At 37.0% G+C, this 15,649-nt stretch overlaps 1 protein-coding gene and 1 pseudogene across 1 annotated transcript; both read right to left on the bottom strand.

Moving 5' to 3' along the window:
- Positions 1 to 2,011: 2,011 nt before the first annotated feature.
- On the bottom strand, positions 2,012 to 2,555 carry LOC148204407 (dihydroneopterin aldolase 1-like; annotated as a pseudogene).
- Positions 2,556 to 6,735: 4,180 nt separating this feature from the next.
- LOC148204406 (uncharacterized) lies at positions 6,736 to 7,173 on the bottom strand. The gene has a single exon (XM_088104710.1). The coding sequence runs from the start codon at positions 7,171 to 7,173 to the stop codon at positions 6,736 to 6,738; it is 438 nt and encodes a 145-aa protein (XP_087960836.1).
- Positions 7,174 to 15,649: the final 8,476 nt, after the last annotated feature.

The following is a 15,649-nucleotide window of genomic DNA, read 5'->3' as shown; positions in this document are numbered from 1 at the left end:
AACCTTTATACTTAGAAACTAGCTTGAAATCATGCTTTTCTTCATATTTTCAGAAATAAGAGAGCTGGACAGGTTTATGCTTGATTTCAGTGTTTTTGTGCAGGTTTTAAGGTGAATTTGGTGAAAGAAGTGAAGAAGGAGAGATATGGAATCAGAAAAGACATAAAAAAGTGCAAAAGGAGAAGCCGAAGTCACCGCTCAGCGGCAGTTTACCGCTGACCGGCACTCAGGAGCTCACGGGAGGACCGCTGAGGGGCAAAATGGCCGCTGAGGGGAAGAAACGTGACACGCACTTACCGCTGAGCGGTATTTTACCGCTGAGCGGCACTTTAATGGGCTTGGACCTAATTTTCTGTAATTTACGAATAATATATAAGCTTTAGGGTTTCCTAGGGTTTGTATCTTTGGCTGGAACGAAGCAAACACTCTCTCTTCCACCCCTTTGAAGGAGGATCTTGGATGCTGAGGCTTCCTCTTCACCTTTTTAGGGTTTTATCTTTCATTCTTTCATTGTTATTCATCTAGGTTCACCATGAATATGGTGAACTAAACTCTGTATGTTTGTTGGGGAATCAATGTAATCTTTTGAAGCTCTCATATTTGGAATTTGTTTTTACATCTTTTATTTAAGATCTATGCTTTCTTTCATCATTAGTTAGGGTTTTTCCTCTTTGCTTAATGCTTGCATTGTTTAACTCATTCGATGCATGAATATTGGTTTTGTCGATACGGGCGCGTACGGGGAAGTCTAGATCCGGGGAATTTCTCCCAATTTCATATTGGTTGTCGTTAAGCTCCTGCACTTATGAACTGATCATTAGGAATGCTAGAAATTGTATGAACTCGTGATTAGGGAGAAGCCTTCTTGAAAGGTACTTTAGAGAGTGGCATTAACAATGATGATTTGAATGTTGAATTCCTAAAATATATGAGAGTGGATAAGATGAAATTGAACCCCAACAACATATTCATACATATATTTCATTGAAAGTGTTTATCTTTTGCTTTTGCCATTGATCAAAACTTCATGCATACATATTTAAATTTTCGTTTCTTGCATATAAAATCCAAATATTTCGTCTTTAAGTCATAGCTAATCAATAAACCACACAACTAAACTAGGCCGTGAGTCCTTTGGGAAGAACGATACTTGGTCTTACCAAGTTTATTACTTGAACGATTCGGTCATACTTGCCGATTGAAAAACAAGTTTGTGACATCATATTTTGGTGTTCATAAATTTGTCCATCACCTATACAAAAGGTAGACATCCATTACATCATAATAATATTATAGGAAGGAAGAAAAATAGAAAGGAAAACTTACGCTTCTAATATATTTTTGATGGACAATGTGTTAGTTTTCTTATGCAAGGAACATAAGAGAACTACAAGAGAACGATCCGGAACAATAACTAGCAATTGCCAATGACCCCTACAAGTTCTTCACGGTTTCCGGTTTAATAATAAGATATGCCTCGGATAAAGTAAAAATATATGGCAAGTCAAATATATAAAAGGAGCACTTCACATGGGTCCAAATCTGGATCTAGGATCTGGTCACCAATAACTGCTTCTGCCTAATTTGCTCCAAACCTTGGGTGGAGGCAGGATACAAATAGGGGAGGACGATTGTTAGATCCTACACATATTACAATCCTCAGTACGTTACTAAACAGGATGAAAATAGAGAAACTATTATGAGCATTTCTTCCTGTCATACCAAACATAAACGATGACTATATTATATAGGATGTCTAAATTTTGGAAGATGAGAGAAAAGCAATACTTAGGCAACTCTATCAATAACTCTCTAGAATGTCTTTTTGTTTTGGAGAGACCAAATTATCTTTACAGTTTATTTTGTATGCCTAACTTTTTAACTTCTAATTTTATCAGCAATACTGACTCATGATAGAGAAAAAATTAATGGCCAAGGGAAAAAGTTATATTACTTTTGTGTCAAATGGATCTTGAAAATATGAGAGTGGAACCAAAACACATATAAAAGTTTAGCCTGACAAATCGCTTCTCTGTCTATGAATCTCAACGCCTGAGTAATCAACTAGACCTTAAACTGCCACATGAGGCTTTTCAACCTTCACTCGAACAACAAAAATTTCTTTATGATTTGTTAGAGTAGTTATTGCAATTTTTTGGGCCACTGATTCCAGAAGGTTGTGAGGTGACCTTTCAAGAACTTCCTTAACTATACTGCATCACAAATTATTGACATGTTAATCGGATTATACCTACTAAATTAAGACATTAACCAATATGAAGAGTGACACTAGAAATTCATACAATCAAATGATGAAAGCAGAACCAAGACGTTCTAAATTTGTTGGTCGCTCACTCATATATTGTTATGTAACTAACTGTATCAGATAAGTGATCAGCTTTGCCAGCAGTTGCAAGATCCATCCAAGCATCTATATCTATCACGAACTTCTAGCCCAGTTTCCTTTCTTCTGGCTTTGCTCCATGAAAACCATGGAATGACAATCCCCTCAGTACGAGTTTGTCTCCACATGCCTGTGCATCAAATTCCATTTTAGCTAAAATAATCAGCAAATAGAAATAAAAAGGTGTATTTTATTTTAAAAATGAAATTAAATAGTCCTTAGTTAAACTATCTCATACTGATTCATATAATCACTAGTACAAAAACAGCGTACAATGTCGAATATTTTTTGCCTTTCACGTCGAATTCGAGAATGACGTCATATCGGGAGACATTAAATTGACGTTGAATTTAAAAAATCGATGCGTCGAATTTTGTCAATATACGACGTTAATTTAACGTTGAATTTTGTCAATATACGACGTTAATCAATTTTTTTTAAATAATTGTAATCCTTTTTTACAAGTCTACGAGACCTTAAAAGCAGAACTATGAACGGTAATATAGGATCAACAACAAATGACAATAACAAACAACAAACAAGTTCAATCAAACAACAAACAAGTTCAATTAAACAACAACAATAAACAAGTTCAACCAAACAACAATAACAACAAACAAGTTCAACAAAGAAAGCAACAAACAAGTTCAACAAATAAGTTTTTCAAAACGAAAACGAAAATTAACCTTCAAAAGGTGGGTTCATCGGAATAAAGGGTTGCCACTAGTGAGAGAGAAAGCAGAATGCGCCTATGAAGGACAAGAACACGAAAATAATCAGTGAAACAAACGAAAATCATACTTAAAGTAGTTAGTTAACATGCATTTGTATCAAATGATAGAAAGATTACATGTGATGGTCGTCAAACTTCGTTCGAGAAAAGTTTGAGCAAAGAAGAGGGTCTCGTGCGCTAAGATAAAGTGAATGAATTTTCAATCTCCCTCTCAAATCTTTATTGAATTCACTAACCTTTTGACGTCTAACGCTGAGGCATTCGACGCTTTATTTCCTTTTACGTCGAATTATAATTCTAAACGACGTTTAATAATTGCATTTATTTACAAAATTGTCATCGGTCATTTTTAACGTTGACTATTGAGTGGTTAGACATTGAACGTGTGACGTTATATGCTATTTTTGCACTAGTGAATAAGCAAATAGGAAACCATGTATGTCAAGGCAGCAGTAAACCAAAACAACAACAAAATTAAAGTATAAAACATGTACATTGAATTTCTCAACAGAAAATGCTTTAGCTGATAATCAAGATGGAAATATAGAACATTAACTTGCTCAGTATCATATACATGTACACCATGTACATTGGAGTCAAGAATGTAGGCTCTTAACAAAAACAAGTATGTAATAAAAACACAATTTGTCATCGTTTAACACCTCTCTACTATTAGGGGAAGACAGGTTCAATACTGAAAAAGTCTTTTATCTGAATTTTAAACAACCAAACAGAAACATAAACTCCAAAAACAAATTCCCAGAGATTTTCTTCCAGCCAAACCAAAAATACCAAAAGCATGTAATTTTAATTGAAATAACTAAAATCAAATTTCATATAGATAACATCATTATGGTGAGTAGAATAAAGGGCTAAAGGCATCTTTGTCGCGGTCTAAAATCGAGTCAGCGAGCAAGGACATAACGGAAGACAGTGAAATCAAAGGTGAACCCTAGATTCGAAGGTTTGTTCGGAGGAGATTCTAGGGTTCGAGGTTGGAAGGGATTTAATCGGTGGAAAAGGTTGGAACAGAGATTTAATCGGTGTAAATAGATAGAAATTGATCTCAATCGGTTAAAAATGAAGGAAGAGGCAAAACAATCGGTCAAAAGGTGACAGATAAGGAAAACCTAGAGGAAAATGAGGTTTGGTGTTTGAGGCGACGCTCGAGGTAGCGAAGAAGATGTAGTTCGGTGAGGAGCAAATGCGAAATCGAGAGTGCTTCGAATGAGATTAGGTTTTGGTGTCCTGATTCTCTCAAGGAGTAGAGAGCATGAAGATGTGGTTCGGTGATGATAAGGGAGGAGTGTTCTTGGAGGAGTGCGTGGTTTAGAGAGGAAGAGAGGAACGAGAGTGAGAGGGAACGTGAAATTAGAGATAGCGAGAGGGAAATGTGAAAAATTAGAGAGGTAGAGAGATATTATGACTGATTTTCAAAACTTAGTCATAATACATCAAGAAATTTTCACACCTTGTGATAGGTGTCCATATCACGTAATAATAGGTTTTGAACTTTTTGACAAGTTTGCCACCGCGTTTCATATTATAACTGATATACAAAAATACGTCGTAATATGTCTTAAACTTATTTACAAGTTTGCCACCGTGTTTCATATTATGACTGATGTACAAAAGTACATTATAATATGTCTTACTTTTATTACAATTCTGCCACCGGTCAACCTATTATGATGGATAATTTTTATCCGTCATAATAGGTCATCATAGAAAGGTATTTTTCCACTAATGAAAACTTCATTAAGTTTAAAAAGTCTTTCATAAATTAGGATACTTGTAATTGAGTTTATGTTAAAGTTTTTTCATCTATTGACAAGTCAAAAGTTAAATATTTTTCAATTAAGTTCCTAAGATTGGATTTTTTTTAACCAAGTGACGTGATTATTATCATATATATGTGTTAAGAAATGTGAAATTATATGATTAACATAAAAATAAGGTTTAAATGCTTACTTCGTCCCCATGTTAAGAGGTGAATTTCTATTTAATACCCGATTTTAAAAATGCCTCTATTTTATCCCAAAGTAGTATAAATTGTATTAATTAGACCCCTTCCGTTAAATTCACATAAATGGAGTTAACTCCCAACTAACGTGACAAAGGAATCTGCACTTTTTCTTCTCTCTCCTCTGCTTTTCCTGCAATGTCCCAACTTTTTCTCTCTTTTCTATATCTTTATTAAATATTTTTTTTCTCTCTCTTCCTCAAAAGCTTATCTTTTCGAACACAGATTCACTCATTATTCAAAGTAGTAGTCTGGTTCATCCAACCGTTTGGTGTTCTCCTCATGCTCCCACTACCTGTGACCGTTCGGTCCTTGTTGCTCCCACTGCATGTGACCGTTCGGTCCCTTCTGCAATCACTGCATGTGACTGTTCGGTCCCTTCTGCTCCCACTACATGTGACCGTTCGGTCCCTACTACTCCCACGACCTTTGATCGCTCGGTCCCTTTTGCTCCCACTACATGTGACCGCTCGATATTAACAACGGTGATTTGTTTTGTTTACAAGTTGCAGCACCCACCCGATTGCGTCGTCACCGACTTCCTCTGCCCCTAGGTTCACGACGTGGCGAACAATCTCCACATCCCTAGACTCGCATTCAATGGCTTCTTCCTCTTCATCATGGCCGCCATGGAGTCCGTGAGATCGAATCCCGAACTTGTTTCCGACGCTGGCCCCTTCGTGATCCCCCATTTTCCCCACCGCATCACCTTGTGCTCCAGACCACCAAAAGGGGTCACCGCCATCATGGAGAGGCTTCTGGAAGCAAAGATGAAGAGCGACGGTCTCATCATGAACAACTTCATGGAGCTTGACGGAGAAGAGTACATCCAATACTACGAGAAAGGCAAGGCCCACAAAGCTTGGCATCTTGGGCCAGCATATCTGGCCGCGACAGTCAGTGAAGAAAGGGCCGAGTGACTCCAGTCCGAGAAGATCTGGTCGGGGCGGATCCGCGTCGTATCTCCTTGGGACCATTGCGAGATCCGCCTTGAAGATTCAAACTCCGGTGACCCCTTCGATGCGTCACATTCTCAGAGTTGACCGTTGCAAGGACCAACCCCGCCGTTGGAGTCACAGTCTCGGAGTCTTCGAGTTACACTCTGTTCCGTTCGGTCAAGTCTTCAACAGACCGTTCGGTTCAACAGTTGAGCTCAGCTTCCACAGACCGTTCGGTCATACATTACAAAACCATTCTCGTGCTCGGCCATTCTATGCAACAGTGCTCAACTGGTAGCTGACCGTTCGGTAGAGGTTCCCAATAAGACTGTTAGACGACTCGGTCAAGTATTCACAGTTCATGCGATCCAACAGTCTCTAACCGTTCGGCTCTGGCAGTATCAAACCGTATGGTTCTGTGCAGTACGTTCAAACCTTCTCAACCTTTCAAAGAGTGACTGTCCTGCAAATAGTAATTGAAATAATTAAGCCCAAATAATTCAAATTAATTAAAATAAGAATTAGTCTTGAAATTAAATCCAAATAGTGAAAATGCAACAATAATTGAGAATTAAGCACAATTCACTAACAAAATATGGCGCGGAAAGCTAAGTGTATAATGAAAAATGGTGACTCATCACTCCTCTTCTTCCTTCAATCTACCAAGCTCCAGCTCGTGTTCCCTGAGCTTACCAAACAGTGTAGCCATATTCATGTTAGTTAAATCTTTGGATTGAGATATAGTTGTTACCTTTGACTGCCAACTCCTGTTAAGACTCTTTAAAATCTTGATGTTGATTTCCTCCTTCCCAAAAGCTTTGCTGAGAGCCATCAAGTGGTTGACAATGTGAGTAAACCTCTTCTGCACATCATATATGGTCTCTCCAGCCTTCATTCTGAACATCTCGTACTTTTGTACCAAGGAGTTCTTTCTCGCTCTCTTTACCTCATCTGTTCCTTCATGTGTAACTTCAAGTACTTCCCACATCTCTTTGGCACTCTTGCATTGTGAAACCCTGAGAAACTCATCCATAGTAAGAGCAGAAGAAATAACATTTTCTAGCTTTAACATCATATTGTGCTCTTTTGTTTTCCTCTTGACTCCACTCATAAAAGTTTTTCAAAACAGGTTTTCCGTCAATTAATTTAGTGGGTTCAAAGGGACCATTTAGATTAGCATCCCACACACCTTTGTTTACTGACTCCAAAAAGATTTGCATTATGATTTTCCAAAAAGCATAAATTTCGCCAGCAAATAGAAGTAGTCTATTTGTGCATGCACCTTCGTAGAAGGTTTGAGAAACAAAATGTCATTTCAGGATCAAATAATCGATTATGCAAAAAGGGTAATCGATTTGTTTTTCAAATAACTTTTGAAAACCAGCTCTGGTGCCAATTGTTAGAAATAATGAGGCTTGTTTCTCAACACAAGAGGGGGAGGGTGAATTGGTATTTTATAAAAACTTGCACTTTTCAAATCTTTTTCGTAAAGTATAAAGTTCTTGAAACCTTTCTTGTGCAGTAAGCAAATATGTGTGCAATGAAACAGTAAATGCAAATATAAAGAGATAAAGGAGAGAAAATCAAACACAACTTTTATCCTGGTTCGTGCTCAATGCCGACATCCAGTCACCCTTCCAATCAACTACTGATTGAAGAATATTTCACTATAATGATGGGAGAATTACACCAAAGGTTTTACTGTGAATACACCCTCATAAAGTATACACATTTCCCACTCAAACAATCAAATATAGAACAACACCTGCAAACACAACACCCCACAGTCTTGTTGCAGAAACCCTTTGAGAATCCCCTCTTAAAGTCAAGAGCACACTACTCTTCTTCTTGAAGCGCACGTTTAGGGAAACATCAAGTCAAAGATTGCAAGTCTTCTCTCCTGATCAATACAGATACACCTTCAATTGTGCTAATGTGATCAGTCAATGTAATCTACAAAGATGCCTTACAAGAATTCTTCAAACTCTCTGCATTCTTGATTCTTGGAGCATATTAAGTAATCTCTAAACTTTCTAATATCAAAACAATCAAGTATGAAAGTTTTAGAATGATCAAAAGTTACAGAAACAAACCAGTGCGTCAATTTATAGTTACTGTCATATCAGACACAAAGTAATCGATTAGGTTAGTAGTGTAATCGGTTACATAAAAACTATTATAACAGTATTACAACTAACTCAATACTTAATTGAATGTATAATTAATGTAATCGATTTTCATTTAATGTTGGTCAAACATATTTAAAAATATGACCATTATAGCAATTATGACAAGCATGAAATCATTTTTCAAAGCTTAACAGACTTAATTGAATACACAACACATGTAATCGATTAAGCTTAACACTTAAACATATTTTGAACAATTTTTCTTCCCAAAACCTCATTGCAACACATTTGAAAAAGATATTTACAAACACACGAGTTTTAATCTATTCAATACCTTATGTAATCAATTCAAACTAGTTTTTTTGCCACAGTTCAAAACATAAGTTGTTTGATGACCTTAATTGATTACTAGAACATTGTAATCGATTATGTCATGCATATATGCTTTTGTGCTTGTGGTTTTCAATACACATAAACATACAGTGTGCATACATAGATATAATCATATCATAATCACAATAGTATGCATAAATCACACAGTATGTCCAACATATGCATTAGTCACAGTATATGCATTTATCACAGTAAGCATGTACAAATTCACATATGTATAACACAACACAGAAACATTTTTCTGTTGTGACGTTACAACATTCATGTGTTGTTGTTTTTAATGTGTTTTCATCATCAAAAACAACATAACAGAGATTGGATTTCGCTGTCACATTGCTCCCCTATAAACAATACTACTTATATTATAAAGGTTTAATAGGTTCGGAGGTCCCTATATTTGCGGGTTCGTTTCACTTGGGTCCTCTAATTTTAAAAGTGATCAATTAGGTCCCTAATTTAACAAAATTGAGTCAATAATACCCTTTCCGTTAAATGCAAGGGAATCTGAATGCAAATTAAAAATTGCAGAAATTGCCACGTATTAAGCTCAAACTCTGCCACCTGCAAATAAAATGATGCCTCAGCATGCCACCTGTTTAATTTGTATTCAGATTCCCTTGCATTTAACGGAAAGGGTATTATTGACTCAATTTTGTTAAATTAGGGACCTAATTGATCACTTCTAAAATTGGAGGACCCAAGTGAAACGAACCCGCAAATATAGGGACCTCCGAACCTATTAAACCTATTATAAATTAAAAATCATTTTTATTGCTCTCTTGTTAAAAACTTGTTAAATAATAAAATTATCTTCCTTCACATAACTTACAAATGCCCAAGGGACTATCCTAATTGTAACCATTCACGGGATCTTATCCACTATGTTTTTTCAATAAAAAACAATAAAAATTATTTATCATTTTAAATTAATCACAAATCTAATTTATATTATCTACAAAATATTATTTTCTTAATACGTAAGAATATAACATCCCAAAAATACAGTCTAAAACTATATAAGAGAATAATCACATTAAATAATAGGCTTAATTACCTACTTAGTCCCCATGTTCGGAGGTAATTTTCTGTTTAGTACCCGGTTTTAAAAATGTAGGCATTTGGTACCTATGTTTTGAAATTTGTATCGATTGAATCCTATCCAGTTAACGCCATTATAATTGATAACGTTTTTTTGACTGTGTATGTGATTTGTGCAATCAATTGCGTCGTGGCAATGAGGTGGCTTAAGTGACTTGACGTGGCAGGCTGAATTGGGAATTTGAAATGGGGTTACATTTTTTAAATTGGGGAAATAAACTAATTAGGGTTTTTTTTATCGTACGTTAAAAAACATTACGAATAGTAAGTTAGAAATTGGGGATTTTTCATTCATTGTTGTGGTTGATAGTGTGGAAGGATTTGCGAGCAAAGGTTGATACTGAGTGAAGGATTGTCGTGGTTGTGGAACGAGATTTGTTGAGCGAAAAGGCGTTGTGAAGTATCTTGCGGTGTGTCAGCTATTGCGGCGGGTGAGCGATAGCGATAACGGTATCCCTTTGGAGGCGGAAAGGTGAAAGGTGCAGTTTTTATGAGTTCTTTTATGTAGTTTCGGTCCCCCATGGTAATATGTTGGATTCTTGTCCCCTTAGTGTGTCATGTTGTGTTCCTGTCGTGGTCCCCTTTGTTGTGTTTGTAGTGGTCCCTTTCTTTAGTGCCTGTCGTTTTCTTATGCTTATTGTTTGTATGTTTTTGGTCTTAGATGCAAGGGGGAAACCAATCATAACAATGTTGGAAGAGATTCGTATATACTTGATGAAGAGGTGGGCATCCAATAGAGAGAAGATAAGTAGATTTCAAGGTCTCATTTGCCCCAAAATTCAAAAGAGGCTACAAAAAGAGTTACAGAACACAAAATATTGGCTACCAAAGTATGACAACTTGTGATTTCCTTTACTATTGTTGTTTATACTGTTTCCATTTAACATTCATTCTTTATGATTTTGCAGTTGGTCAGGGATGCAAATATTTGAGATCTGCCATACATCCAACATAGCTGAAAAGTATGTCGTTGATTTAGAGAAAACAGACTGTAGCTGTAGAAAGTGGAGTGTATCAGGAATTCCTTGCTCTCATGCACTCACAGCAATGAGGTTTTTGAACATGAATCCAGAAGACTTCATCCCGCACTGGTTCAGAACCTCCACCTATGAAGAAACATACATTCCAATAATTTTCCCTCTCAATGGACCTAATCTATGGCAAAGGACTTCATATCCTGATATTTTGCCTCCACCAAAACGGGTCTTGCCAGGTAGACCAAAAAAGAAAAGAAGGCTCGAGAGTTGGGAGCAAAAAAAGGATGATACACAACTTGGACAAAAAGGAATCCCTAAGAGATGTTCCATATGTAGAGAACTTGGGCATAGAAAAACTAAGTGCCCACAGAGAAGTCAACAACAACACTACCCACACCCTTCTCAACCAAGTCAACAATCAAACGAAGAACGTACACCAGACCCAACTCAAGCAAGTCAGATAACTCAAGAACCCCAGACTGATGAAATCACAGCACAACTTTAGATTGTTCTAGTTTCAAACATTAAGTACATCTTTGTTCTATTTTGGATATGTACTTTGACTTTAAATAGTGTTGCTTTGCTTTCTGTAGTGTATTTTGCACTTAACAATGTATACATTTTGGATGATATCTGAACTATTTTGGATGATATGTGATGTTTTTTGAAGTATTTTCTGTCATATTCTATTGTCTGATTTGATATTTTGCACTTAACAAACGCTCGCCAGGAGAACGAACGTCCAATTCACGCTCGTCCAGCGAGAACAGGACGCTCGCCCTGTGGACGCAAGTACGTTTAGTGGACGCTCGTCCAGCGAAGCGAACGCCCAGTCAGGCAGAACAGGACGCTCGTCCAGCGAAGCGAACGCCCAGTCAGGCACAAGAGGAGGCTCGTTCAGCGAACTAAGAGGACGCTCGTCCACAACCGCTTAGTGGACGCTCGGCATCGAGAAGTGGGACGCTCGTCCACGCTCAGTGGATGCTGTTTTTCCACTTGTGGGGATTTTGAACTGGAATTAACACCTATAGGAGATTCGGTCTGAGTATAATAGGAAGGTTGGAGATTGGGTCTGAGTATAATTGTAAAGTGTACTTGAGCCATACTAAAAAGAGATTATTCTTAGTGTAAGTGAGTTAAATTATTATACGGTTGTAAAGTGTTACATGAGTGTCTTGGGAAACATAACACTTCTCTGAAAATTAGAACGATTTGGTACTTCTTGCCAGAAACATAACACTTCTCTGAAAATTACATTCTAATATAACCATCTTCTTCATTAAATACAATGGCATTAGAAACACAATCTCATTACAATTTAACTAACTTCTTCATCACAAAATGTGACTGATACAACACTTCAACAAAATTAAAACATAACACATACAAAGACGATATTAATCAACCCCATCAAACATAACATCCAGATTAAGACCTTTTCCCTTCTCTAACAAACCAAAAGTGATTTTTCCAAATTCATAATCTTTCTCCTTTGCCACCCAATTGTAGTATCCCTTTCATCAACATTATCTTCACTGGCCCATTTGAAGAAATTACATCCTCGCACTTCTTCATTTCGACTACGCTGTACAAAACATGCAACCAAAATCATCTAAGCCAAAACCAAATAAATGTATCCGAAAATAAAAAACACCACGAAGGGAAGAAACCTTGTAATTAGGGCAGCCCCAAAAAGGCTTGCCTTGGTTCTTAGCAGTTTTTGCGACTCTCAATACGGCAAGCTCTCCACAATAGCATATTTGTGTGCCAAGCATTCCTCTTGATGAAGCACCACGACAGCTCCCCCGTGAGCAAGACGAACAGTCATTCGTTGACATTGCGTCGTCGTCCACACCAACAAAACAACCCCAACCCCAAAAATGAACCACAATCAGAGAAGAGAACAGGGATACGACACCCACCTCAGACGAAGCAAAGAACGAAGGGCACCCCACCTCAGCGACCTTCTTCACCTCAGAAAACAACAATAGTTACTCAACATAGGGCACCCACTTCACACCAACCAAACAACGAAGGCCACCCCCACCTCAGTTCACCTCTTTAACCTCTGCTACTAGCTACCTATAAAAAAAACCCTAATTAGTTTATTTCCCCAATTAAAAAAATGTAACCCCATTTCAAATTCCCAATTCTGCCTGCCACGTCAAGTCACTTAAGCCACCTCATTGCCACGACGCAATTGATTGCACAAATCACATACATAGTCAGAAAAACGTTATCAATTATAACGGCGTTAACTGGATAGGATTCAATTGATACAAATTTCAAAACATAGGTACCAAATGCCTACATTTTTGAAACCGGGTACTAAACAAAAAATTACCTCCGAACATGGGGACTAAGTAGGTAATTAAGCCTAAATAATATTACAGATCAATCTTACATTAAAAGAGAAAATGTGCTTATGGTCGAACGGCCTTACAAAAAGAGCTAAAAAATTAAACTGTACAAGGTAAGCTATTCTGACCGAACGGTTTACCAAAGCCAACACCGGACGGTCATACAAAAATCAAGGGAAAAGGGTGATCGAACGATCACCTTGCTATCCAACTAAACAACTAACCGAACGGTTCTACTGTTCGGTCTTAACTTCTACCTCTACTAAGTTTTCTTTTTCAAGCGCCTCTTCCAGCAGCTCGTCTCCTTCTGCTCACATCCACATGGATGATCATTGCAATAGAAGGACAACCGATCGTACAAAACAGACAAGACAGAAAGACATAGGGTAAACTTATGTAATTTAATTCATGTATAAACATATATTTCACACAATCAAAACCAAACAAGATAATTCATCACTCGTTCATACAAAGCCTAATACTAGACTGACTGTCCGGACTGTATGAATTTTGTGTAGCTACGACGTTCGTGCACCCGGGTGATGTAGTAACTGGGATACCCTCAACAATTGCCACCCGAGGTTAGTCCTATCTGTCCAAATTAACCATAAGGACTAGGACCTCCTGCCGTTTCCACACATGACTTACCCTCCTCTACTGAGGATGAGTAATCACAGAACATCAGGATGAACCGCCAGCTTAGCATGCCCACATTCATACTTTACCAAATTTCCAATATTCATTCATGAGCTATTTCTCCCCGAAACGCTCGTTCATAATCCAATTCATTTCATACACATCATCTTTCATTAACAAGACCTCAATGAGATCAATTTGAATAAAGTTCTCTGAAAATACCAAATGTCGAACGTTAACTTCTACTTGGAACAAGACCGAATGCTTGGAGTGAGACCAAAGGTCTCCAGTTCCAAGCGGATCAAAACTGAGACAGAGAATCATTGATTTAAGAAAGGGAGTGATAACATAATATTTCTCGAGGATGATTAGAATCAAACGTTTAAATACTAAGTGAGCCAATTGGATGAACTGACTCACGAGTTAGACCGAAAACTAATAGGCCTAGGCCGAATACCAAAACTCTAGGCTGAAACCAATTTAAGACTGACACTGTGAAGATCTCAAATAAGGATAAATAATTGAATCAGGTGAATAAATCGAACGTCAATAAATATACTTAGCTTTTGAATGAATTAAACATCAAGGACAATTAGAATGTCAGTCGAAGACCGAGCACCGAAAAGGGCAAACCCTATTGAGTTTGAACGAATGTTTATATTTATATATATATATATATTTTTCAAAAATGATAATGAGTACCTGGTGTAAGACCGAGCACTTATAGAGAAAAGACTTGATAAATATAATAAGATACCATTTGAGTAGTGTTTTAAAAACAAACGAAAATATACAAATACATATAAATATACTTAAGTTTATAATCGAATACCAAGGAACAACTACGCTTGGCCGAACGCTCACGCATAGTATTACAAAACGAAGACACTCGTCCTCAACTAGGATTCTTCCCAAATTAAAGAATCCAATTCCAATCAAGTTCACCAGAAAAACCGAACGGTCAAGGACCGTTCAGTGACGAACGTACACTTTCATAGGAAAATTTCATATTAGAATTCTTTATATCAATTCATTTCTCAACATCTATTTTCATAAAATCAAACATCTATATCATAGTAAATAATCATACTTCATATAGACAAAGCATATCAACAATCATACTTCATATACATTCAGCCACTCAACAACATGCATTCATTAGCAACGTACGTACGAACGAACATACAATTAAATTAGATAAGTTTCCCTTACCTCTAATGTGATCGAACGCTCAGCTCGTATAGAATAGTTCCCCACCAGAAATCCTAGAATCTTACGGTTCACTCTTTATGAAACTAAACCAAACAAAAATACCAGAAATGGCTCAGAACGAGATTTTGAACTCATGCAACCAGAACTTGGTGTGCATGTTCCAGAAAAACGTACGACTGAAAGAAGAGAAGAACTTACCAGCTCAGCTTCACAAACCGAACGGTTTAACTAGAAGCTCTTGACGCCGGAAGTGCTTTTGCGGTGGCTGAATGGTGATCGGAGAAGAGAAAGTGAGTGTTTTCTTAGAGAGAATATGAAGGAAATGTAGTGAGAAGGAGGAGAAAAATCAGATTTTCAGAATCTGGGGAAGAAGGGTGCATGGAGTGAGTGGCGTGGATTTCTGAAAATCAAAGTTTTGCTTCAACGTCAAAACGAGCGTCCGCTCATCTGCCAACACCTGCCTTCCGCCAGTTGAGTGTCGAATCCTTCGCTTGACACATAGAATCCACTCAGAGAGATTTTGGGTGCGTTTTTAACTAGTTCTGACAAAAAACAAATAAATAAGATAATATAACAATACAACATTTTCCTTCGTCACTAAAAATAATCAAATGATAAAAATTGATTTAAAAAATATAAAAACTATAAATAGTCAATAAACTAAAAAGAATTAATTGAGACTAATTAAAATATATAAATTTATGAAAAAGTCAAGCTTAATTAAACCTTATATAAGTACGACACGA

The sequence above is a fragment of the Vigna umbellata genome, chromosome 1 (assembly GCF_029865625.1).
Source record: "Vigna umbellata cultivar VRB3 chromosome 1, Vumbellata_1.0, whole genome shotgun sequence".
Classification (NCBI taxonomy): Eukaryota; Viridiplantae; Streptophyta; class Magnoliopsida; order Fabales; family Fabaceae; genus Vigna; species Vigna umbellata.
The sequence above is the reverse complement of the archived record's forward strand: the minus strand, read 5'-3'. Positions and strand labels throughout refer to the sequence as shown.